Raw genomic sequence first — 26,473 nt, 5'->3', positions numbered from 1 at the left:
CTACTGAATACATACCTGAATGAATTCTGGAACTCACATATTGGAGATACTTAACTGCTTGCAGGCATGGTAGTGCTATTTGACTGGTTCCTGTCACCTGAGATGAAATAACAGTAGCTCATAGTATTGCAATGCAAAATAAAGTTAATATCTGCAGTTGTGCAATCAATTTTGTTTTATGCTTATTTTCTTGACTTGTATGTCTTGAAGACACCAGAGGGGGGGAAAAAATCCTAAGAAATGAGTGTCCTTATGTTAACCTTTTAAAATACTTTCCCCTTGACAGAACTAAACTGGCAATCTGGAATTTACTTTAATCCCCACATAAGTTAGCTTGCATTTGCTTGTCTGCTTTCATCTCCTCTATAGAAGAGGAACCAAATGTATTTAACATACCATGACATTGGATGCATCTTGGGCTCAATGGTGTAGGAGGGAGGGTAGGTCACTAATCCAATTTCATTTGGCTGCTGGTGGTGGTTGGATTTTACTTTTTTTTTGCTGATGATACTGGTTGGTACAAAAGAACTGTTCCACAGCTCATTCAGATGGTTTGATTACCTGGGAAATAAGAAAACGGCTTAAACTGAGGGGGGTTTTATTCCTATTTTAGTCATTCCATCAGCTCACAGGATTTCATTATTTGAAGTGCAACTAGTGAAATGCAGGTGCAGGAAACAAACTTGATACAACAAAATAATGCTTAGTGACAAAGCAATTTGGCTTCTAATTAAGTTACTATTATATCTTTATAAAGCAACATGTCTAATAGGATTTGTGCTGTGAATACTGCTGACAAATCTTAATTCTGGTTAAGATGGCACTAAATCCATTTATGAGAAAATAATTGTTTTGTCGTTGTAGCAATAGTAGTGCTTCAGAATTGAAGTTAAGGGCAGGCCTGAGTTGAGAAGTCAGTGAAGGAATATTTTTGAAACAGCCTCCCTAAAGTTTATTGGAGAAATAGAATGATGTCGTAAATTACAGAGCTTCAACTGACACCACCTGTTTCCCTGTTTCCCTTTTCTTCACTTCCTCTGTGGAGAAACAAACTGTTTTCCATTTTCTTATTTCCTGATTTTCTTGGACTTCTGAATCACCTACATCTGAGTGTAGCCGGAATGGACTATGAACTTTACTTGCAAACTGTAAATATTGTTTTAGATTGGATGGACAGTACGAACAGCCAATGAAATTGTTTAGAAAGGGGTGGACTGTGACTATTTGAGGCTGTGCCTTTAAGAGGGAGACAGTGTTGGGAACACTCTGGCTGAATGTTTTAGTACCAGAATGAAAACACTCTGATATTCTAAATGAATTTCATTGGTGGACGGGCAGAATGCAACTTTAAATTTTAGGGCAGTTGGAATTTTTCGGCGTTTCAGCCTGTTCTGCTTCTCTGCCTGCCTGCTTCTCAGCAAACTAGCTGGAATGACCTTGAGATAAGCAAAAGCTAATTCATGCATGTGTTTTTGAAGCCTAATAACATCTCTTTTCCTTAATAACTGCCTCTGTCTATCCCCTTTTTGGGAAAAAAGGGAGGTGGGGGGGGGGAGAAGGGGGGTTTTAGGGAGGGAAACCCTCCTCGAGGAGGGAGTTTTGTTGTGTTTTTTTTTCTTTGCCATATATTTCTGTATATATTTTGTAAATACTGTATACATTGTGTTATATATAACCTGCATTCCATATATGCTTGTAAATATAGCTTTGCTCCTCCAACTGAAGCTGCTCCTCCAAGAAGCTGTGGCTTCTTACTCTGTGGGGGAGGGAGAGCTAGGCCCTCTCTCAACTTACCACATTATTGGCGCCCAACATGGGGCTTGGTGATAAATTAGTTTGATTTATTTCTTGCTTGAGTCGGACGAGCAAACATGAAGGTGTTTTGGATTTTTAAGCAATTGCTCTTTTCAATTTTCAGTGTATTGATCTACAGATATTGTCTGGGTTTGATTGTCGATCAAATAGGTAAATATATAATGCAAAAATTATATTTGTGGTTTAAGTACAAGATTCAGCTTCCATATGATCGGTGCCTGGCATTCTTTTGGCTTAGAAGATACAGAAATGTGACCTTGAGTACTCTCCCAATTGAGATAAGGGAGTTTAAGATTCCAGTTGGTGAAAGAGTAATTTTAAGTGATGGCTGGGATCCAAAGCTGATTTTCTCGGTGTGTGGTCCTGCTATCGGTGATAATTAATGTGTGTTTGTTAGTAACACTGTACCGGGAGAGAAAAGTGTCAAAGGCCTGTTTTATTATAAAGCGTAGATCAAAGAGAAAGAAGCACAGCTCTGGCTCTGCTGACCACTGCAGGATTCGAACCCATGACCTCAGCACTCATAGTTCCATGCACTGCCAACTGAGCTACTGCACATTTGTGTTCGCTTTGGTTGGCTGATTTGTTTGTTTTTTTCCCCACTAGCCATACCTGAAGTTGTGCATCTGAATGACTTGTTAGGCCTTGAGGTTAGCCAGGGTTTTGTAATTACTTCTGTCAGAAGTTTCTGGGAAGTTTTAGCTTCTAGTCTGGAATTCCAAATGCAAATAGAATTTCTCCCCCCCCCCCCCAATGTGTTGTATAGACGCCATTACAATGTTTGCTTTTAAAATAGCTTTTAGTCTTGAGGTCTTCTAGTGCTGGTAGCTTTTAACTTGTAAATAGCTTTTCTCTTCCGCAGTTGTCACTGAATTTTGACGGTTGAACATTGTAAAGCACTTTCGGAGAGTTCATGAGTATCTTCTTGAATTTATTTGCATGTAGAGTTAGTACTTTGAACCAGTTGGTTATCTAGGCAAAAGTGGAGTTTATGGGGCACAGAATTCAGTTAAATCAGATGCCTGACCTGCATGTCCAGCCTTGGCATGTTTAGTCTTGGGACTACAGCAGTGAGTTAGACCTGGTATTTATAATGTGTTTAGTACTTCAGAGAATGCTTTGGATTGCTCTTACATGTGTGCTGATGGTGTAAGGAATGTGTTTTTCATTCAGACCTTACTGAGGGTGCTTTAGTGGAGGGCAGGAGGGTAGCATATTCCAGAACATCCAACACCGTGGTGAATTAGCCTTATTTCCACAACATTGTACTACCATTCTCAAGTAAAAATTCTCAGGTTGAGGGGATACTAAATTGCTTAAAACTGGTATTTTTTGGAGTTGATTGTTTAATAATACTTACAAAGTATGTAATAATGATTAGTGCTACAGTCTCAAAAGAATTTTCTCTTATACTGTGAAAGCCTGCCTAGAAATGAAGGGTTTCTTTGGTCTTCCTGTTCAGTGATATGTTTCATTAATCTTGCAATATGAAATTAAATTCTGTTCCAGTGAACAGAGTGAGCTTGTCTGGAGCGTTCTGAATTTGAATGGATAAGCACCACTTCATTATGAAACCTGAATTGCTTGTGCAACTTTCCTCATTCTGAAATGGGGGGGAAAAAAAGGTGAAGTGTTCAGAGAGAGATGTCGTTTTCTTTGCTCCCAAGAAGGTCCTGGAAGTAAGCATAAAGCTTTTGATGTGGAGGAAGCTGCTGTAGGAGAGATTTTTCTGTGGAGAGATTAGATATGTTAGTGGAAATATCTGGCCTGCTTCATGAAGAGTTGTGTTGGGTTTTTTTTTTTTTGTTTTTTTTTAAATTTATTCTCTGTGTAATGAAGGGGAGAATTAGCTATGTGGCACTTGGAGCATATGCTTACGCCATTTAGAATAATTTTCATGACAGGTCTTTCCCCACCCCCAGTTGAAATACAAATATATTAGATTGATTTGGTTCAGCATGAATGGGGAAAGATGATTTGCTGGCAAATATGAAAAAAGCATTGTTTCTTGAGACTAAATATTAAGATGGTATTGCCCACATTTTGGGACTACTTAAACAGTGCAGTATAAGTATATATGCATGCAGACATCCCTGGAGGGAACAAATGAGCTTTAGGATTAGAAATTCTTACTCTGGTTGGAAAACAACATGCTGAACTACATTGTTGACCTGCGTTATTTATGCCTCTTTGGCATAAGCAGATAATGTGTTAATTTTAGTGAACTAGTGAAAACTCAAATCTGCAATACCAGCTAGAATAATATTCAGCAATCATTATATGTTTTTTGCTGTGTAACTGTGTAAAAGGAGGTGCTTGTCTGTCTTAAGCATAAGAAATGGGGTTTGTTTACAGATCTGTGCTCTCTGTGTTTAGTTATGATGGGCTCAGGTTACACAGGCTAGGTGTGTTAATTGCTTCTAAAAGCACATCAAAAGATAGAACTGTAGGATTTCCTGCACTTCACCAATACAGACTGCAGAATTTACTAGTGTTGGATAATATGACGTTCCTTCCTGTCCCAGTCCAACTCAAACCATTGATTGAGTCACTTGTGAAAATGCTTGTTCCTTCCAGAAAGCATTTCAATCTTACTGTGTTGCTCTGTCAAGTAAGGGCTACAATATCTAACATGCATCCAGAAACCTTTAGAAAGTCCTTGAGTTAATGTCCTTGTGCTATCCTCCTTTTTTGGGTACTTTGTACAAAAGTACTTCTTGTACCTTGCTTAAAAGAAAACGCTAATGATGCTAGTCTAGGCCTTCTGACAATGATGGATGTCCAGCCTTTCTAATAACTACAACATACTCTGATATCGCAGCTATATTGATCCACTAATGAACTGTTGCAGATAACATTACTCCTCAGCTGTTCCCTTTCTAATGTCTCTGAGCCTGTAGTGACCATTCTCTGGCCCTTAGTGAAATGGTTCAGGGAGCTGAGCTGACAGAAGATAGTTTTGAAATAATTTTAGAACTACCAAACTACTTTGATAACTATTTTTTCTACTAGTTCAGCCTGTGAGCAGGTGGTCAGTCTGCCAGTGCTGTCTCAGTGGAAGCTTGGGAATGGGAAAAAGGATCTTCTCCCTTTGATCTTAGATTGTCCTGAGATAAGCGAAGTTTTAACATCAGGTGGTCCTTGAAGAATGGTCTGTCTTCTGAGTATTGTGGTGGCTGTGGTCAAGGCCAGATCTGTGGTAGCATGGAGCACTGGAGCCTGTGCCCTATGAGGAGAGGCTGAGCAACCTGGGTCTTTTTAGTCTGAAGAAGACTCAGAGGGGATTTAATAAATGTTTATAAATATCTAAGGGCTGGGAATCAAGTGGGAGGGGTCAGGCTTTTCTCAGTTGCACCCTGTCACAGGACAAGGGGTAATGGATAACTACAGCATGCAAGGTTCTACCTCAACATGAGGAGGAACTTCATCACTTTGAGGGTTAGAAAACACTGGAACAGGCTCCCCAGAGAGGTTGTGGAGTCTCCAAAGAAGACTTTGAGGACCCACCTGAATGTGTTCCTGTGTGACCTGTGCTATATTCTATGGTCCTGCTCTGGCAGGGGGGTTGGACTCAATGATCTTTGGAGGTCATTTCTAACCCCTAACATCCTGTGAGCTTATCTAAAAGTATTCAAGTTGCAACTAAACAGCATACTGCTGCTGATGAAGTAAGATGGGAAATAGTAGCTTTGGAGATGGAAGCCTGAAAACATTTACTTTCTAATTTCTTTCTGAAATGCAGAGTTGTGACTGTAGGCTTTCTTCAGTGGTTTGGCAAACAGTTACAATTGTCTAGCTTCTGGCACTGCAAACCTGTTTGCATAGTGTTTCAGGGCTTTCATTTGTGAATTACTGTGATGCCTCAGCAAACGGTGTGTTTGTTAGCTTTAAAATACTAGGGCAGGAGGCCTGTGATGTCAGACCAATGGTAGTGCTTGGCAATAACCCTTACCTAGTAACTGACACTGATACATTATTAATGGTCATTCTTCTGGAGTAGTGTGGATTGATCCCAGTTGATGATGATGAATAGTTTCATTTGTAATTAGAACTACTTGTAGAACAGCTTCTGTGTGTACATACCTAATGGATCGAAGTCTAGAACAAGTTTTTCCAGATTTCATGAGCATGCAATTACCAAGCTTTCTTTTAATTTCTTGCTCAGGCCTGAAATGGGGGTGGTGGTGGGATTAGGTTGTGGAAATGCTTTAAAGTTTATAATAGTGGCTAGGAGGAAAAAATTGTCTTCAGCTTAAGTCATTCTTCTCAGTAGAGTGACAATTTTTTTGAAGTCTCCAATGTCTGCTGCTTATCTGCATGAGTCAGTTGACTGTCTTGTTGAAGAAATCCTTGAAACCAGGTTTTGGGTTTATACGTTTGAACAGTGAAAGACACATCTGTTCTAAATTTACCTGTGACAGGAACTACTTGCCCAGTGTGAAGTGATTAATTGCTGGCATGTTCGGATTGATCACAGTCAAAGCTGTGTTGAAGTAGAGCTACTTGTAATACATAGTTTGTGATTTCAGATCTTCTGTCCATACCTTTTCTTGGAGTGAGATGTTTTTGTAAAGAATGGTTTTAGATACATGTATTCTGAAAAGTCACTTGGAGAGCCATTCTTCCATGCCTTCAGAAGCTAATTGGTTAATGGTTAGGAGATAAAGCTTTACCTTGCTACTGTGTTCTTTCTTTTGTGATGGAGCTGGAAACTAAAGTAATAAAAAATTTGTAGAAATAACACAACAAGATGAGTGATTTAATTATAGCATGTGCCCCTAATTGCCCAATTGTTAATTTAAGCAAAAATAATAAATTTGAATTAATTTAGGATTTTGTAATCCAAAATATCCATGTGTGCTATGAAAGCACAGTAGTCCAAATCCAAGTGCATTATGCTATATTGGTGAATTAAGTTCAAAGTTTTGCTATTTTAAGGCTATGCAGGGAAATGTTTGCTAATCTCTGGCACAAGAATTCACTTTCCAATAATGTATGTAGGAATTGCTTTGTTTAAAATGGATCACTGAGGTAAACTAGAGCATCTCTGAACTTTTGCAAGCTTTCTGTGCTTGGCATCAAAACTGAAGTTGTGCATAGAAAGCTCTATTTATTCCTGGACTCTAGTTTTTATTAATAAAGCATTAGTCAAAGAAGACAGAGGCCTCTCTTGCTTGTGTTTTGGCTTGCCATTCTAAATGTTTGGCTAAGGCATTAAGGCTATATATGCCGAGTTTGGTGGTATGATCTGAAAATGTAGAATGGATGGAAGTATTTCATGGTCTGGGGAGTGCTGGATACAGTCTTTTCTATGTTCAGCGTAATACTGTGTTGGGCAGTGTTGTCAGTGCACTGTTACTTAAAACTGTGTGCGGCCTTTAGAAAACTGACGGATTAATGTGCAAATTACTAAGTACACTCTAATCCTTAGTCTGTTTTCCTTTTTGTTTTATTGAAATAGCTCAAGCATAAAGCCATTTCATACTGTGATACATCCTTTTGCAGAAGTGATAGGAAGATGGATTTTTCCGATACAGAACAAAGTCAAGAGAGATGTTTGCTGAGCCATGCATATATGTTCCCTTTTAAAAAGTGTGAAGAATGTGAATTCAAAAATACTAATTTCTATGTTTGTATTACCTAGAATAGTTGAAAATTAAATTCCGAACTTTTCTGCAGGTATTAAAAAATACGTTGTTGGCCTAATTATCAAGACCTCATCTGATCCAACATGTGTAGAAGTAAGTGAATTCTCTGCAAGGGAGGAAGAGGGAAGGGACTATTATGCATAATCTGACTCTTCTCTTCTTCTCTCTAGAAAGAGAAAGTATATATTGGGAAACTGAATATGATTCTTGTTCAGGTAAGCTAGAGTTCATAAAGTTTTAAATCTTGTTGCTGAGTCTCTGGTTTTGTAGATACTATCTAACGTGGGTATTTCACTTCACAGATACTGAAACAGGAATGGCCGAAGCACTGGCCGACTTTTATAAGCGATATCGTGGGAGCAAGCAGGACTAGTGAAAGCCTTTGTCAGAACAATATGGTGATCCTTAAACTATTGAGTGAAGAAGTCTTTGATTTTTCCAGTGGGCAGATAACTCAAGTGAAAGCTAAGCACTTGAAAGACAGGCAAGTATATACATAGATATGAAAAAATCGTAATAATGTACAGTAGAGTTTGTACTTGCTGCTAAATAGTTGCACTTGCTACGAAATGTTGAGTGAATACTTGCAGCTCTCTAATGGGATTTTTGAGACTGAGCAGGTTACTGATTCTTCTTTCAAGCAGTGCTGACAGGTGATACCAAACTTGCTGCTTGCAATAAGGCAGATATATCTCTGTGTACAAAGCATCTATTGAGTGGTGGTTCCAGCCCTTTTAAGAGAATACTCTGCACTGCTTGTATTCCCAAGCCAAAATTTGCAGGCACAGACTTAAAGCTTCTTTGATGCAGAGATGTGTTGAGTGGCACAGTTTAACACACCGGCCTTGGTAGAGTTAATATTTGGACTCGATGATCTTAAAGGTTTTTTCCAACCAAAACAGGTTTCATGAAAATACATGTTATTACCATGAAAATCAGTAAAAGCCAGGTGGGTTGTGAATCTTTCCACGTACATAAGTCTTCAAAACCCATTCTGTGAGTGCATACACATTTTGATTAAAGTATATAGGATTGTTTATGGAATGTGGAAATGCTTTTTTCTTTTCTTTTTACAGCATGTGCAATGAGTTTTCTCAGATATTTCAACTGTGCCAGTTTGTGATGGTAAGTCTTATTTCTTTAATGAAGTGTTTAAAAATTCCACCCCATCATACCTAGCAATGTCATAAACACTAATGATCATTTACAGGAAAACTCCCAGAATGCTCCCTTAGTTCATGCAACTCTGGAAACTTTGCTACGATTTCTGAACTGGATTCCTCTGGGATACATATTTGAGACCAAGTTAATCAGCACGCTAATATACAAGGTACTCATGCAAAAATTGACAGCTCTTAAATTAAATTGCAAAAAAGCTTAGCATGCAGCAGTTTTGTAATGCTCTTCATTTTCTTCTTTCAACAGTTCTTAAATGTTCCCATGTTTCGAAATGTCTCTTTGAAGTGCCTCACAGAGATTGCAGGTGTCAGTGTAAGTCAATATGAGGAACAGTTTGTAACACTTTTTACACTGACCATGATGCAGTTAAAACAGGTAAAGTTTCTTCTAAATCTCTTTGCAGTGTTCTATTTTGCAAAATGAATCTTCTGTAGAGCCTAGTTCAGTTTACAAGTTCATACTCATTGTAGAGCTCATGAAAGGATAAAATACTGTTCTTCAGTGGTATTTATGGCTTGATCAGAAGATGCTCAGTGCATTTTTCTTGCTCTAGATCACAGCTGCATTTCTGTGGCATAGGTTGGTTTTGATTAACTTAAGGCCTTTTGAATGCTCAGGCTGTGCTGTCTGATGGGAGAAGCTGAGATGTAACAATGTGTACTACATGACTTTTAAGATTGGGACTGACCTAACTTTTGGCAGCTGCTGTTACATTGTTTAAATTGATAAAATGTTTGTCATGTAAATACCATACTTTAGATTTATATGATGAACTTTAAGCAATTCACATTCAAATACATGACTTTGTAGCTTTCCTCATTGTATTGGTGTCTTAGGCAGATGTTTGAAAGTCTTTTGACAATTAGTTCCTCTGTTTTCACTGTTGGTCCATCTTGGTTCTTTTGAATAGGCATGGTTCTTTTACTGCCCCACTCTTCCCCCAACTTGTAGTGGAGCTATAGGATTTTGATGTAGTTAAATTTTAAGGCAGATTTTTGCACAGAGCAGTTACTTTGTGTATCTGAACTTTGCCGCCTCGATTTCTACAGATGCTCTTAATTTGTAAATGATGCTCTAAATTTGAAAACAGGGGATACCACAAAATGCAGAAGGGCTTTTTTTGCTAAAAGAGCAAAATATTTGTTAATACACAGTAGTTACACTTCTGTATAAAAAGGGAAATTCTGTATTGTCTGTATTTTTTAATCAGATGCTTCCTTTAAATACCAATATCCGACTTGCATACTCCAATGGAAAAGATGATGAACAGAACTTCATTCAGAATCTCAGTTTGTTTCTCTGCACGTTCCTCAAGGAACATGGTCAACTAATAGAAAAAAGATTAAATCTGAGGGAAACATTAATGGAGGTAAGTTCCTCACTTTATCTGGTTTAAAAATGTATTGAGTGTGTTTTCATGCTTAAAGGATGTGACACTAAAAATCTCTAGATCCTTGTGTAAGGGGAAAAAAGTATAACCGTGTTCCCATTTCATAATTAGTCAATAGCATGAATACAAAAAAAATTTCAAGACTTTTCTTTCCTGCCATGCCTTATTAGCACTCTATTTTCAGTGTGTGAATACTGATACAGTGTATGAAGACTGAAGTCTCTCTCTCTCCCTCTTCTTACTTATTCCTCTTTTAAATTTTTCCATGGGTCTCTACATATTTTCAGTTTAACTCTTACAGAGGCATTGCTGTGACTTTCATGAATACTGCTTCAAAGTAGTTCAGTGCTTCCATCTTGTAGATTCCTGCCTAATTTGCCATTTCTCAAAGTTTAACTGAAAGGTTTTAAATACAATCTTCAAGGGTGTTTCTGTTTAATAAAGGCTATGCCAGGAAAGCTTAATGGCAGACCTGTACCAAACGATGATGAATGTTTCATTGTAGTATTACAGGTCTTGGAGGTGGGACTTGCAGGCCTCAATATTCGGTTATCTTACAGGAGTTACTGAGAATCAGAATTAAAGTGGTCCTTCCCCTTTGCTTGTTCCCTTCTCTTGGAGGTTGCTGTATTCTTTTCAACTTTGACAGTAAAGTGCACTTTCACTGTCAAAATGTGAAAGCTGTAGACATTACTGGAAATTCAGTCAATAGTGAAGGGTTGGAAAGGTTTAAATTCTAGATGACTGCGACACACTCAAAGTTTACCTCATAGTGGGGCTAGATCACCAAATTAGGGTGTTTTCAGTTATATGTTTTTTAACCGTAAGTAAAGATTTTGCTGAGGGTATGCTGTTCTATGGTGACTTTATTGCTAGCTCCCTCCTACTGCTGATGTCTGAGGGGATGAAACTGGCCCTGTAGGCCCTTGGAAGCACCACTTCCCAGGCCTGCCTCAAGCTGTGTGCAGGTATTGAGGTGATAGGATGAGGAACTACCCTGAGGCAGAGACGTAAGAACAAAACTGCAGTTTAAACCTGGAGCGCAGATTCTGGTGGGAGGGGGAAGTACATCTTGCAGATGGATTAGCTGAAATCTAATGTTTCCATCTGTATTCTAATCCATTTTCCAGCAACTTTTCTCAACACGTGTTTTCTGGAGGTACACCTGTACAGACAATGTATAGTACTAAGTTGGTTGCAAATAGCAATTTGTAGCTAATTTAGAAGCTGGACCAAGGAGTAGTTTAAAAAGAACAATGTCAGCAGTTCGCAAATAATTTCTGGACTTGCATGTTGTAAGCTTTCAAAATAATTTCCTATGGTGAAGCTTTCTTAGGAAGACCTGTATAAAGATCTGAAGCTGTTGCATGTCCTGTGCGATTGTGTGTTAGTTGAAGTGCAGTTTTCAGGTATTGACCTCCTCTCTTGTCCGTTATGACTTGTACTACATTCTTCAGGATTCAGTTTTGTAGACCTCAGTATGTCAAAGTTCTTAGGTTGGCCTAAAATGGTTGCAGATTTCACTTCTGTAAATTGCACTGTATAGAATATAATTACTCAGTTACTTCAAAAATTTCTATGGTATTCTAACTTGTTTATTCCTGCACTTTAAATGTATCAGGTATTCTGACATTGTTTCACAGATTTGTTAGAGATGAGTAGACTAGTGAAAGAAGCTACATAAGTTATTGCAAGTGAAATTGCAAACTAAAATTGCTCTAAGACTAATAATACATGGTTGTTTTGAATACCACTGTTGATGTTGCAACTTCAGATGTTGAATCAGGCCTTTACCATCTAAAATGCTCTGAGTTGCTCATATTACCTGAGTGATGAAAATGTCTTCAGATTCCTATGTCTCATTTTGTTTGTTCTCTGGTGGGCTACTGCTTTGATACCTTTCACCAGGGACTAGGCAAAAAAGGTTTTGCTGTGTAGTTCTAATGTCTGTCAGAACTGCATCTGTGACCTTCCCACCTGTCTGCTGTGACTGTCCTGTTGGTAAAGAGACAGATGTTCTGATAGATGGTTTCTGTGGAAAGCAAGTGAGCTGTATGGCTTTGATAGTTGCCTTCAGATCTTCAGGTTATAAGGATCTAGATCAAAGTAGTAGTAACAGAATAGCAGCAATTTTAAGTAGCTTATCAAGAGTTTTTTGTAAACCAAAAAAAAACAGGTGGCGAGTTTGATAGTTCAGAGGCTTATATTGGCTGTGGCATTTTTCAAGATGTCTTCAGGCTACTTACCTCTAAGAACTGGGGGAAAAAAAATGAAAACAGCAGTAGCTGATGGAGTGCTTTTTTTTGAGTTGCTCTGCAGGTTGTCTGACTTAGAGTAATGTCACTGCAACATTAATACCTCAAACCTTTTAATTTGGCATTTTATCAGCATTTGGATAAGTGAGCTTGAAGCCATGGCACTGTATCTGCAGAAGTAACCAGTAACCAGATGTTTAAACCACACTTTTCCAGGCTCTTCATTATATGTTATTAGTGTCAGAAGTTGAAGAAACAGAAATTTTCAAGATTTGTCTTGAATATTGGAATCATTTAGCTGCTGAGCTCTACAGGGAAAGTCCTTTTTCAACATCTGCTTCTCCATTGCTTTCACCAAGTCAACACTTCGATGTTCCTCCAAGGAGACAGCTTTATTTGCCTGTATTGTCCAAGGTAATCTATGCTGAAGTAAAGGTATTGTAAGGATTTAGATGCTGTTCCTCAATTAGAGATTATACTTCATGTGAGGAGTGACGTGAATGGAGTAGTTGGTAATGGATTCACCTCCACTTATTTAACGTGTTGCAATTGCAAAAGTACTTCTAAGATGACATGAGTATACAACAGAAGAATTATAACAGTATTTTTGGTTTTAAGATAATGTGAATGTAAAACTTGTTTTTAAAAACAATATTAACCTGTATTAGTTTTTTTTAAACAGATAAAGGCTGGAGTGTTACAGTTTGAAGAAAAAAGTGTGTATATAGAAAGGTCTTCGAAAGACTCCTAGTATCACATATGCACTTTAAAGGTCTAGAAAGTATACTTTATAGGTTCAGGTTTTTCTTCAACTACTCGACCTGTTCATGGAGAGTGAGGTATCAGGAGGTTCTGCTCTTAACATCTTTCTAGTTAACATTTTCCTGTGAACTCTTAGTAAGAGATAATCTCGTTAAGTGCTGGATGGACCCTTTATATGGGTCAGACTACTGGTGCAGAATGTTCTGGAAACACCCACGGAACATTCTCTATTGAGATGTTAGCTTTATTCAATTTTACCTTTCCTTTGCAACTACAGGTTCGATTGCTAATGGTTAGCCGTATGGCTAAACCTGAAGAAGTCCTAGTTGTGGAAAATGATCAGGGGGAAGTAGTACGAGAATTCATGAAGGATACAGATTCCATAAACTTGTATAAGAATATGAGAGAAACACTGGGTAAGTGTATTAGCTGGTATTCTGTGCTGTGCGTCTGTGAAGCTGCGGCATATATGTTACAGAATGTTAGATTATGATCTGGATTATGTGTAGGTAAAGTGATTATTGGTAAGGAGTAGTGTATATATGATCGAAAAGGAGGAGACAGTGTTGGTCTGAATTCTATTGTGTAATGTTGTATAATGAAGTAGTAATGCACTACTTCATTTTTTTGTCCCTTGCCTTACCCATTGAGCAGCACCTTTTCATGGTCCTTTTATGCACTTAGTTCAGACCCATGGAAACCTCAGATTTGTTGGAAAGCTAGTAAATTGGAAGGACTTCTCTGAAGAAGGCTTGTTGGTTGTTACTTCACTTGTATCTGTAGTCTTGTACAGACCAAGCACTCCTCATCAAAAATTATTTCATCTGAAATTTTTTTATAGTATTTTCAACCAAAACACAAAATTTCAGCCTGAACTTGAAGAATCTTTCTTCAGGTCTCAACTGTGACCATTTGATCAATGACTTGGTAGTCCCTATGTATTGTAATGGTTTTTTTGAGGCAAGGAAAAAAATTCAGAGGCCTAACTTCAACTTGAATGGATGTCAGGGTTAGGATCACATGTTTATGACATTAAACCTTCAATAATATATTTGTTTCTATCAAATTCAAATGCAAATGCTTTAGGGACCAGTGAGTGTTTAATACCAAGTTACTAACTAGGAGTGGCATGATAAAGTTGGGTTATGCAAAGTGCTTGTGGAATTTTTTTTATTCTCACATTTGTGCTTGTGGATAAAAGCCAGCATTAGATTAATTGTTCTAATGTCTTTTCATCTAGAAAATAAAAAAGAACCTATTCAGTGCATTAACCATTTTATTGTATTAAAGGTATTACTCCATAGCCTGATCATTATTCGTATTTCCAGATAATGGATTATTTGTATGGAAATGCAGATCAAGTGTTTGATTTCTGGTGTTAACTATTGCTTGTAGCATGTTATCTTTACTTGTATTATCTTCAAGATTCACTTAAAATAATTGCATGGAAACACAGCGGTACGTGAATTCTGTGGCACAGAGAAAATCCATTTCTGCATCTAGCCTTAAATTGCTTTTAACTAGCTATTTCAAATTTTGTATTGGAGATGCTTATTTTGGTAAGGATGGATGGAAGAGTCTGAGTGCTGATATCTAACTCTTGTCCTCTGGATCCAATCCTATTCAATATCGTTATTGATGATCTGGATGAGGGGATTGAGTCCACCATTAGTGATTTTGCAGACGACACCAAGTTGGGAGCAGGTGTTGATCTGTTAGAGGGTAGAAGAGCTTTCCAGAGGGACCTTGACAGGCTGGACAGATGGGCAGAGTCCAACATGATGGCATTTAGCAAGTCCAAGTGCTGGGTACTGCACTTTGTTCACAACAACCCCATGCAGCACTATAGGCTGGGGTCAGAGTGGTTGCAGAGCAGCCAGGTAGAAAGGCACCTGGGGGTATTGGTTGAGAACTGGCTGAACATGAGCCAGCAGTGTGGCCAAGAAGGCCAGTGGCATCCTGGCCTGCATCAGAAATAGTGTGGCCAGCAGGAGCAGGGAGGTCATTCTGCCCCTGTACTCAGCACTGATTAGGCCACACCTTGAGTAATGTCCAGTTCTGGGCCCTTCAATTTAAGAAGGGCAATGAGGCTGGTGAGAGGCCTTGAGCACAAGCCCTATGAGGAGGGGCTGAGGGATCTGGGGTTGTTTAGCCTGGAGAAAAGGAGGCTCAGGAGAGACCTTATTGGTGTCTACAACTACCTGAAGGGAGGTAGTAGCCAGGTGGGGGTTGGTCTCTTCTCCCAGGCAACCAGCACCAGAAAAAGAGGACACAGTCTCAAGCTGCCCCCAGGGAAGTTCAGGCTCAAGGTGAGGAGAAAGTTTTCACAGAGTTCTTGGCTGTTGGAATGTGCTGCCCAGGGAGGTGGTGGAGTCACCGTCCCTGGAGGTGTTCAAAAAAAGGATTGGATGTGGCACTTGTAAACCAAGGCTTCTTAGTCATGAGGTGTTGGGTGATAGATTGGACTTGATGATCTTTGAGGTCTTTTCCAACCTTATTGATTCTATAATCTAGAGTTGTTTAGGAGCATCATCTCCAGTTTGAGTGGGTTATTGCAACCAACAGACTTGACAACACTGAAAGAGCTGAAGAAAATAAGATCCTAATTTCCCCATAGACCATCAATATGCTTTTTGTTAATTAACTTAGTAACTTCACTGGTATGAGAGACATTGACTGATTTCAACTAAATGTTGCTTGCATGTGGTGTTTTGATGAGATCCTTCGGAACAAACATCTCGATGAAATTCGTATGTCTTAAAAATACAGTTTTAATGAATACTCTTTTCAGTTTTTAGCTAATGCCATCATGAATTCAGAAAGGATTCTTGCACTTGCCTAACAATTGGGTTCAAATTTAACTTTGCCTGTGGAGTTGAGATCCAGGTTGTTGCTTTAAAAGGTGCCTGTTCAATGTTGGTGTCTTTCAGTTTATCTTACACATCTGGATTATGCAGACACAGAAAGAATCATGACTGAAAAGCTTCATAATCAAGTGAATGGAACAGAGTGGTCATGGAAAAATTTGAATACCCTGTGTTGGGCTATTGGCTCAATCAGCGGTGCAATGCATGAAGAAGATGAGAAAAGATTCCTTGTTACAGTAATTAAGGTATCATGATGCAAACCTGACAGCTTTCTCACACTTTATAGCTTATGCTCAAGCAACTAAGCTTACAAAAATAGTTAAGTGTTCTTAGGCCCCTTGGATGGGCAGGCAAGTTGGTGTGAATGAAGTAATGGCAAATTGTAAGGCCAATAAAATCTTTATGCATGAATAATGCATTAATCCAGATAACATTTTTATAGTGAAAATTTCAGGGAGAAAATGCAATTTGTGATAAAGTGTTTTGGATGTTGAAGAGATGGAGAGAGGATTGTTAATGAAATAAAGGAGAATGGCAAAATAATCCACGTCTTTAAATACCTGGCACTGGTATTTTGCCTCATTTCAAATAGTGACCAGAATGAATTCTTGGTGGATGCATGCATGAAAAGACATTTTTTACAATTGTAATGGATCTTACAAATACAAAATAACACAGAAGAATTAGTTTGAATTATTTTATTTGATGTGGAATTTATTGGTAGCAACTGTGTGATCATTACTACATACTGTGAGGCTTGTTGAAGTCTTCCCTGAAAAAGTGTTCAGATGTTTAGAAAATGGTCATTCCGTAGATGAAAATAGCGTTCCTGGTATGGCTGAAACTTCAGTTGCATCATCCTGGACCTTTGGACTTTGAAACTAATGATGCAGCCCCTTTCTGTTATCTTCAGTATATGTCCTTGTAGGATTATATACTTTGCATTATAGTGGTTTTGATTGAACTGGAGAAACTTGGACAGGAAACTAAAATTATGTTATGTTGTAGGATCTCCTGGGACTCTGTGAACAAAAGCGAGGAAAAGACAATAAAGCCATTATTGCCTCAAATATAATGTATATAGTGGGTCAATACCCACGGTTTTTGAGAGCTCACTGGAAATTTTTGAAGACAGTAGTCAACAAGCTGTTTGAATTTATGCATGGTAATTCACTTTTGTTTTACTTACTGTTTTAATTGTTTAAAAAAAGAGTGATCACCATACACGCACATGTATGGGACAGTGGGAATATAAAGCAGTAACTGACTTCATTTGAATTTAGAAACCCACGATGGCGTCCAGGATATGGCTTGTGATACCTTCATTAAAATAGCACAAAAATGCCGCAGACATTTTGTTCAGGTTCAAGTGGGAGAGGTCATGCCATTTATTGATGAAATTTTGAACAATATTAATACAATCATCTGTGACCTTCAGCCACAGCAGGTATGTTTAATTTGGTGGTTGTGGATAATTTCTGAAGTTTCTCTATATTTTAATGTAGTAGCTGTTTTCAAGGCTTGACTTAGATTCCTTAGTTTCTTTTCAGTGACAGTTAGAGTAGTATTGGGCTGCAGTATTGAGTTCTCAATTAGAATATTTGGAAGGAGACCTAAAGTGTATTTGGTTGGACTTTTGATTTCTGGAATGTTTTAACAAGTAAATAAGATACACAGTTTAATTTTGTGGCTCATATTTGGGAAAGAGTAATAGCATATTATAATGGTATACTTACAGCTCTTCTATTGGTGAAGGGGGTGAGAAGCAGTCCCAAAGCAAGTACATCAGGAAAGGCTTAGCTCCTGAAGTGATGCAGTAGTAGTGTGCACATGTAACACAGTGAGATGTTGCAATAGTGTACTGAAACTTAGGGGAAAGTGGATCTGCCTTCTGGGAAAAGGTGCTTAAAGGAGTGATGTAATCTAGTCAACAGTTTAAATGTCTGGTAATATTTAGTTAGGAATTAAATAGCGTATGTCTGAGCTTACTGACTACAGTATATGATGACAGAATGAAGAGTAACTCTGGGATGTATATGGTAGTGTTTGTAGGGAAGGCGATGGAGGTTCCTTTTACATATGATGAAAGGAAGAAAAGAATGGAGAAGGATTTTGTGAAGTCAAGAGGGGGGAAAGGTAGTGGAAGTAATTTTCAGCCCTTAATAAATGTTCATAGCAGCACAGAATTTTCCTTACTCTTAATTTTTAACCTTTCTGTTTGACTTGTTCAATCAGGTGCACACTTTCTATGAAGCAGTAGGATACATGATTGGGGCACAGACAGACCAGACTGTGCAGGAGCATCTCATAGAAAAATACATGTTACTACCTAATCAAGTATGGGACAGCATAATTCAACAGGCAACAAAAGTAAGCTCACAAATTTTAAGTGTTTTCTCTGTTCAGGTGAAAAAAAACTGTGAAATATATCTCTTTCTCTGGGTTGATTTTACACATGGCATGACATTAAATGTGCGTAGCCATGGTGGACTTAACTAAATGGTGGCTACAGCTGTGTTTGACATGCCAGTGTAAGTGTTGTTTGAGAGAGGAAACCTAAATGACAAATTCTGGTCTTAATCTGATTTAAGGGACAACTCTGTGCCCTGTGCAGAATGTTCGATAGTTTGATTTCTGCCTTTTATTTTTTCCCCAAGACCCACTTTAACCTGGCTTAGAAGCAGGTTTTCTTTTAACAACAAAGTTTAAATGCTAAAAATACCATTTTCTTATCCTCTCTCTTTCCACCATTCCTTTAAAGTAATATTTCTCTATTTTTCTGGGGCTTTTTTTCCAGTCTTTTAAAAATACTGTTTCTTCACACACTGAAGAACAACAGTCTTGCACTGTACAAGATACATAGAATAATAATAATACATAGAATAAACCAGGTTGGAAGAGACCTTCAAGATCATCGCGTCCAACCCATCACCAATCCAACACCGCCCAAACAACTAACCCACAGCACCAAGCACCCTGTCAAGTCTTCTCCTAAAAACCTCGTGTCCATTAGGAATTAATTAAGATCTTGAAATTTAAGCAAGCCTGAGTTAAGGTTCTTACTCTATCTTAAACCAAGAATATACTGCATTTGAAGAACTTCACCTTCTTAGTATTTCCTTCTTAGTGTTTCTCTTGAACTAGAGTACTGCTTGTAGCACTGCAGCAAAAATACTGTTGCAGAGAAAGCAAAATTAAATCAGCTGAAGTTTCAACCTGTTTGTTTGAGGTAGTGGCAAGTGCAAAAAGTAAACCAAAGTGTGTGTGTGTATATGTGCTAAGGTCTGTAAATTTCCTTGACATATTAACATACTCTGTTAAAGAATATACATGTAAACTTATTTTTTTATACTGAAAACTAAAGCAAAGTTTTATTAACTAAACTAAGTGGACTAATTTTTTTAACAGAATGTTGATATTCTAAAGGATCCTGAAACAGTTAAGCAGCTTGGTAGCATTCTAAAAACAAATGTAAGAGCATGTAAAGCAGTTGGCCACCCCTTTGTGATTCAGCTTGGAAGAATTTATCTGGATATGCTGAATGTGTACAAGTGCCTAAGTGAAAATATTTCTGCAGCTATTCAGGCTAATGGTAAGAAATTTCATCTTGTTGAAAATAGGGGCTGGCAGTCTGTCATCAGGGTACATTCCAAGTAGACTAATTTTATACTGTGTTAATTTTCTTGTTTGGGGTAGTGGGGAATGACTGACAGTGCTCACTTAGGATTTTTATGTGTGTGTGTTAACCAGGTATTTTATTCAAATAAAGAATTCTTTATTTTAGAAAGAGCAAAAACCCACCTATAAGCAAGTTTGTGAAAAATGCAAAATGTCATAGATTCTGTTAGAATTAATAGGCATCTTGCAGAGACAAAGTTGTAGCATGTGTTTTTTTAGCTTACTCTAATGTGAACTATTAAAGGGCTCTCTTTACAAATAGAGTATCATTAAATTTTTCAGTGGATTTTGGCAGGGTTAGGCTATGACACTGTGCTATTAAATACTTTTATTACAGAAACATTACTGTAATGAAGATGTCTTAGAGTCATCAACCAGGCTTGCAGTAACTGAGAAGGAATTATCAATTACCTAACCTATTTTAACTAAGTATACCAGTGCCCACTGCAGGTGACCTCAGAATAACAAATGTTTAACATCTTTGTTGGCATGATGGACAGCAGCATTGAGTGAACTCTAGGCAGGTCTGCTGACACACTAAGCTGTGTGGTGCTGCAGACATGCTGGAAGGAAGGGATGCCATCCAGAGGGACCTTGACAGGCAGGAGAGGTGGGCCCAAGCCAACCTCATGAGGTTCTACAAGACTAAATGAAGGTCCTGTATCTGGGTCAGTGCAATTACCAGCACCAATATAGGGCAGCAACTGGCTCAAGAGTAGCCCTGAAGAAAAGGACTTGGGGATGCAGGTGGATGAGAAGCTCAACATGAGCCACCAGTAAGTATGCACTTGCAGCCCAGAAAGCAAGTTGCATCCTGGGCTGCATCAAGAGAAGTATAGCCAGAAGGTTGAGGGAGGTGATTCTCCCCCTCTAGTCTGCTCTGGTGAGATCCCACCTGGAGTACTGGGTCCAGTTCTGGAGCCCCTACTACAGGAAGGATCTGGATGTGCTGGAGTGTGTCCAGAGAAGGGCAGGCCATGAGGATGATTAGAGGAGAGTCAGGGCTATTCAGTCCAGAGAAGAGAAGGCTCTGAGGAGACTGTATTGTGGCCTTCCAGTATGTGAAGGGAGCCTACAAGACCGCTGGTGAGAGACTTTTTAGGATGTCAGGTAATGATAGGACTAGGGGGAATGGAACTAAAACTAGAAATGGGTATAGATTCAGGTTGGATGTTAGGAAGAAATTCTTCACCATGAGGGTGGTGAGACACTGGAACAGGTTGTCCAGTGAGGTGGTAGAGTAGAAGCCTCATCACTGGAGGTCTTTAAGGCCAGGCTGGATTTGGCTCTGAGCAGCCTGATTTAGTGTGAGATGTCCCTGCCTATGGCTGGAGGGTTGGAACTGGTTGATCCTTGAGGTCCCCTTCAACCTTAACAATTCTGTGATTCTAATATGCTTCTGTAGTAGCTAGAATCAGTTACTGAATTCTGTATTATGACCAGTTTTCTTGCCAATGCAGACAACTATATATGAAAATGGGAATGTAAATCTTGGTAATGGAGCGAGTGGTTTACCTTGAAGTAGCTTCTTAGAGTTCAGAATAAAAACTGGCTGAGCAATTGATACCTTTTGTTTCTGCAGCCAGGGTCTGTCCTGTGGCCAGGATCTGTCCTGGTTAGAGACAGTGGAGTCTCTGTAGTACTGATGTGCTACTTCATCAGCCACTACTGAGATAGCAGTTTCCTCTGAGGTGTAGCTGTCTTGCCAGCGGTGGCTCTGATGCCTGCTGTTTTCTGGCTGTACTCTACAGATTTTCCTCTGCATGTACAGTAATGGTTGCATGGCTGTGCAGTTAATTAGATCAGGTTTTGCTTGATGAGAGTACATTGACCTAGGGGAAGAAACTTCAGAACCAGGCTTCTTAAGGACAAGTGCAGACTTTACATACAAAGAAAAGGGATTATTTCTCTTGGATGAAATTAGGAATTTAATTGTTCTACCCTCCTTCCCCACATCTGTCGCTTAATGAGAATCAGATGTAAACTCAGTCCCTGTAGTTAGGTGCATATATGATTTCACTTCCTTGAAAAGTAAGTCGCAGCTTTGTCTTTTTAACTCTTTAAGTAGGGTACTGTCACTTGAAGTTTTTAATGGCATCTTGGATGTATGGAGCAAGAACGAACTGTGTGCCTAAGCCATCTTCAATAGCATTTGTAGTTAGGGCATAAAAAAGCAAGCATTCTCCTGTTTGAAATAACTTAATCTTTTTGTTATACTTTACCTGATTTAACTGAAGCTTTAAAACTTTTCAGGTGAAATGGTAACAAAGCAGCCCTTGATTAGAAGTATGAGGACTGTAAAAAGGGAAACATTAAAACTAATTTCTGGCTGGGTGAGCAGGTCCAATGATCCTCAGATGGTAAGTAGATTAATACAGATAACTCATGAAAACAGAATTGCAAAGAGCTGTGGTGATTGTTCTGTTGATTAAATCAGTTGGTCACAGGAACTTTGTTCAGGAGGTCTGTGAAAAACAGTAGAAAGTATGATTGTACAGATACAAACTTGAGCAGCCTTGTTTGGAATACCTCAGTTAATTTTAGTTGAGAGTGATCTTAAAGGGGAATCCAGGAGGTTTAAGAGAAGCCCTGGTGGGTGGGTATGGAGAGTGAGGAGTTAGTTTGTGGAAATGTAATATATTTAGGATACATTACTTGGGAAGTGTATCTCCCGTCGCTAAACAAGTAGCTTTGCTATAAACTGTATGCTACAGACTTTGTTCATAACTGCATTGTTATAATCATGGTTTACTCTTTCAATTAGGTAGCTGAAAATTTTGTTCCTCCCTTGTTGGATGCAGTTCTTATTGACTACCAGCGAAATGTTCCAGCTGCTAGAGAACCTGAAGTACTTAGTACTATGGCTATCATTGTAAACAAGCTGGGTGGACACATTACTGCTGAAATACCTCAGATATTTGATGCTGTTTTTGAGTGCACATTAAATATGATCAACAAGGTATTTATGTTTTAAATTTGGATAAGACATCTTCCTAGTGACCGAAAACAAAAAAAGGAGTTCTATAAGGTGTCTTGGCTGTTGGTGCATCTCTAATTGAAGAGGTCTATGATTCTAAGATACTCGTCTTGCGATGAAGGGAGGCAGTATGTATTGAATGTAGAGTTACTGATTACATAGCTTTTACCTTGTGCAAAATGAAGTGGGGGATTCATACCTTCTTCCTCTGAACATTGTTTCTATATGTAGTGTTTTTGCAATCACAAAATGCATTTTTGTCACTTGAAGTTTCTGCTCAAACATACACATTTTGAAATCTGGATGTCTAGTTAGATGTCTTAATATCATTGCCCTAAATTTCCCTGTTTAGCTCTAAAATTAAGACATACATAGGTTTTCCTGTTCTGAAGACCTGGAATGTTGTGGCTCTGGAAACAGAAGAGTACTGAAGTCAAATATCAGTGTAGGTCTAACTGCAGAATTTCATAAATACTTGTGAATATAAGTATTAATAAGTCATTTGGGACATGTTCTCACTAATGCACCTCTTAATTCTATGGTGTGCAATAGGTATTTGCATAATACTTGACCACTACTAGCTTAACTAATGCTACTCTGGAACAGGATATAACCAGAAATAGTACCTCTGTAGCAACATAGGTGCTTACCCAGCATTGAGACCATTTATATATGTATACTAGAGTAGTGGTTAAGGTTGTGTACCAACAAAATGTACCTCAGCCTCTAACTGTTGTGTAACTCTAGAAGATGGTTTTATCAAGCTTCAGTGAGAAGTTCGCAGAGAAATGTAACTACTACAGTTAGGTCTAAATGCTGATCTGTGTCAGCTACTGACCTACTCTACTTAGAGCCATCATAAGGTCCTCTGTTAGGAAGCTTATTATTCTTACCCCCTCTTCTTCTTTCCCGCCCTGCTTCTAGGACTTTGAAGAATATCCTGAACATAGAACAAACTTCTTCTTGCTACTCCAGGCTGTAAATTCAAATTGCTTCCCAGCTTTCCTGGCCATTCCACCTGCACAGTTCAAACTCGTTCTGGATTCTATTATTTGGGCTTTCAAACATACAATGAGAAATGTTGCCGATACAGGTAAAACAAAGTGTTTCATATGCAGACTTAATGTGCAGTATCAGGTGTTCTTGGCAGGTGGTTGTTTTTATGCAATTCTTTTTTTTAACCCAACTTATAATTCGAGCAACATGATTCTGTATGACATTAGCACAACAATATTTTCTGCTTCAAGTTGTCAGCCAGGTATACATTAATGGGCTTGAAACACTTGGCTGCTGCTTTGTCTCCACAGTGGTTTGAGAGCATTGCTAGAGTTTCTGCTTGCTTCCTTTTCCACCTGAGGGCTGGCACTTTCTTGAAATGGTTGAACTGATGCAACAGCTCACTGTTGTTAAAGCTGATGTCATAGCTCCCTTTATGTTGTGCTGCCTGTGGTATTTGGCAGTGGGACAGCTGCTCAAAAAATGAAAAATTGAGTGGAAAATTATTTGAGGCTGAACACTTTGCAGTCTTGACAGCAAGCCCATGACATAAGGGAAGGGAAATACCTTCCTTGATGGTTTGTTTCCCTTAGACAACCACAAGCTGTTTAAAGGATGAAGTGTCATTGAGCCGCTGACTCTATCACTTCTGTTAACAAACTTGAGTAACTAAAGCCCTCCAGAGGGTTATCAAGGATATCTTGTTGTAAAGCCACATGTGTTTTGGCCAGTTGTCTGGTATCAGGGTTTGGAAGGAATGCGGATAAAGAATACTTTCAGTGGCTTTTCACCTAGTAAGGTCATGATGATTTTGTGCAATTAAAAATAAGAAAACATTTTGCAGAATCAGATTTTCCTTTGGTTGGAAAAGATCCTTAATATCATTCGAGTCCAGCTGCTTACCTAACATTACCCATGACCATTAAACCACATCCCAAAGTGCCATGTCTACATGTTCTAGGAGTACCTTCCTGGGCAGCTTATTCCTAATGCCTAGCCACTCTTTGAGTAAAGAAATGTTTCCTCGTATCCAGTCTAAGCCTCCCCTGGCATAACTTGAGACAAATTCCTCTCATTCTATCATGTGATAATGGGGAGAAGGTAGATGTAAAGAGTAGTAAGGTCTCCCCTTGTTTTCCTTGCTTCAATTAGCAAATACTTATTTTACTAGAGGGTTTCTCTCACTTTAATTAGTTCCAATGAAGCAATGTGAATTGGTTCTATGCCTTTGTCAATAACACAAATTAGGATGCCATGTACATGTGGTGATAGCCCTCTAGTGTCTACTTGAGGAAGTGGCTGAGAACATGAATTAGATGGAACTAGCTGATCTTTAAGGTTCCTTCCAACTCAAACCATTCTATGATCATTGTATGTCTTTGTGCCAGTCAGAATTACTTGTGATATTTGTATCATTTTGAAAAAGACAAAATTGCTCTGTTGGTAATAATTTTTTTTAATGCATGTTTTCCAGGACTTCAGATACTTTATACTCTACTACAGAATGTTGCACAAAAAGAGACTGCTGCCCAGAGTTTCTATCAGACGTATTTCTGTGATATTCTTCAGCACATTTTCTCAGTTGTTACAGACACCTCACACACTGCTGGTAAGGATGCATGTCTGTGAGCTGGGTGATGAAAACAATCCTTTTGATGATCAGAATAGTGTTCTGAATAACAACTGTGTATGTATAACTTCGATCTGTTCAGGTTTAACAATGCATGCGTCCATCCTTGCATACATGTTCAACTTAGTAGAGGAGGGGAAAATAAGTACTCCATTAAACCCTGGAAATCCAGTGAACAACCAGATGTTTATTCAGGAGTATGTTGCTAATCTTCTCAAATCTGCGTTTCCTCACCTGCAAGAGTAAGTCTGCTGTGTTTCTTTTACTGCTCCTAAGTGGGTTCTTACATCTATGCTAACTGATGTGTTTACTGTTAGTGCCCAGGTTAAGCTGTTTGTAACAGGACTCTTCAGTTTAAACCAGGATATTCCTGCCTTCAAGGAACACCTAAGGGATTTCCTAGTCCAAATCAAGGTAGGTGTGATGTATTTTTTCAAGAAATGAAAAGTGTTTGTTTATATAATCTTTCACTGTGATTTAATTTTGTAAATTTGGCCCAACTTGTGCATACTATTCATATGTCTAAGATGGCTGCAATGGGAAATAAATCAAGTTGATTTTTAAGCAGATTTTTTTCAGTTCTACCTGGTATTGGGATGTCTTGAACCTTGCTAGAGGTGGTACTTCTGCTTTCTTTCTAAATACTCTAGAATTCAGGAATATTGTAGGAATGTATTTGTTAATTAATTTTGAGACTGCAATCATCAGATATTCAAATCTGTAATAAGTGTTTTAATGGTGATAGTCTTCAAAGGCTGTGTTACTAAAATATCCTGTGCTGTTACACTTAGTAAAGACCATAAAATATTTTCCCCGCCATTATACTTGGACCTTAGGAACCGAAAGCAAAATAGTCATGATGGGGAATGTGAAAGGAAGATGTTTTCTCTGTCATTCTGGATTTTGTAGGTTTATTACACTGACTAGCTGACAATAGTTTTTCATTAGTTTGACAACGAACTAACAATTCCGTATGAATTATCCAGGAATTTGCAGGTGAAGACACATCAGACTTATTCTTGGAGGAAAGAGAAACAGCCCTTCGGCAGGCTCAAGAGGAGAAGCATAAACTTCAGATGTCTGTACCTGGCATTCTTAATCCACATGAGATTCCTGAGGACATGTGTGATTGAAAAAATAAAATAAAACAAGTTTTGCAGTTTTCTTTCTGTACAGCTACTTTGTTGTGATAGAAGAGAACAGCACTTGGATATTTGTTGACCAAAATGATGCCAATTTGTAAATTAAAATGTCACATAGTGGCCCTTTTTCTTAT

General features: G+C 38.5%; 1 protein-coding gene across 4 annotated transcripts in view; it reads left to right on the top strand.

The window, feature by feature from the left end:
- Window positions 1-26,473, top strand: part of XPO1 (exportin 1) — a 44,246-nt gene extending 17,773 nt beyond the window's left edge. For all 4 annotated transcript variants that reach the window (XM_054180080.1, XM_054180078.1, XM_054180079.1 and 1 more), the window contains 21 exons: window positions 7,495-7,556; window positions 7,634-7,678; window positions 7,766-7,947; window positions 8,540-8,588; window positions 8,674-8,793; window positions 8,889-9,017; window positions 9,853-10,011; window positions 12,504-12,701; window positions 13,327-13,465; window positions 15,980-16,161; window positions 16,925-17,081; window positions 17,200-17,363; window positions 18,152-18,286; window positions 19,325-19,508; window positions 21,848-21,954; window positions 22,359-22,553; window positions 23,496-23,664; window positions 25,042-25,176; window positions 25,280-25,439; window positions 25,515-25,611; window positions 26,184-26,473. In XM_054180080.1, the coding sequence (XP_054036055.1) occupies window positions 7,495-7,556; window positions 7,634-7,678; window positions 7,766-7,947; window positions 8,540-8,588; window positions 8,674-8,793; window positions 8,889-9,017; window positions 9,853-10,011; window positions 12,504-12,701; window positions 13,327-13,465; window positions 15,980-16,161; window positions 16,925-17,081; window positions 17,200-17,363; window positions 18,152-18,286; window positions 19,325-19,508; window positions 21,848-21,954; window positions 22,359-22,553; window positions 23,496-23,664; window positions 25,042-25,176; window positions 25,280-25,439; window positions 25,515-25,611; window positions 26,184-26,330 (2,915 nt within the window). In that variant the 3' untranslated portion in view covers window positions 26,331-26,473. The remainder of the gene's footprint in view (window positions 1-7,494; window positions 7,557-7,633; window positions 7,679-7,765; window positions 7,948-8,539; window positions 8,589-8,673; window positions 8,794-8,888; window positions 9,018-9,852; window positions 10,012-12,503; window positions 12,702-13,326; window positions 13,466-15,979; window positions 16,162-16,924; window positions 17,082-17,199; window positions 17,364-18,151; window positions 18,287-19,324; window positions 19,509-21,847; window positions 21,955-22,358; window positions 22,554-23,495; window positions 23,665-25,041; window positions 25,177-25,279; window positions 25,440-25,514; window positions 25,612-26,183) is intronic.

This window comes from Dryobates pubescens, chromosome 3 (assembly GCF_014839835.1).
Source record: "Dryobates pubescens isolate bDryPub1 chromosome 3, bDryPub1.pri, whole genome shotgun sequence".
NCBI lineage: Eukaryota > Metazoa > Chordata > Aves > Piciformes > Picidae > Dryobates > Dryobates pubescens.
This window is presented reverse-complemented; position numbering and strand designations above follow the sequence as displayed.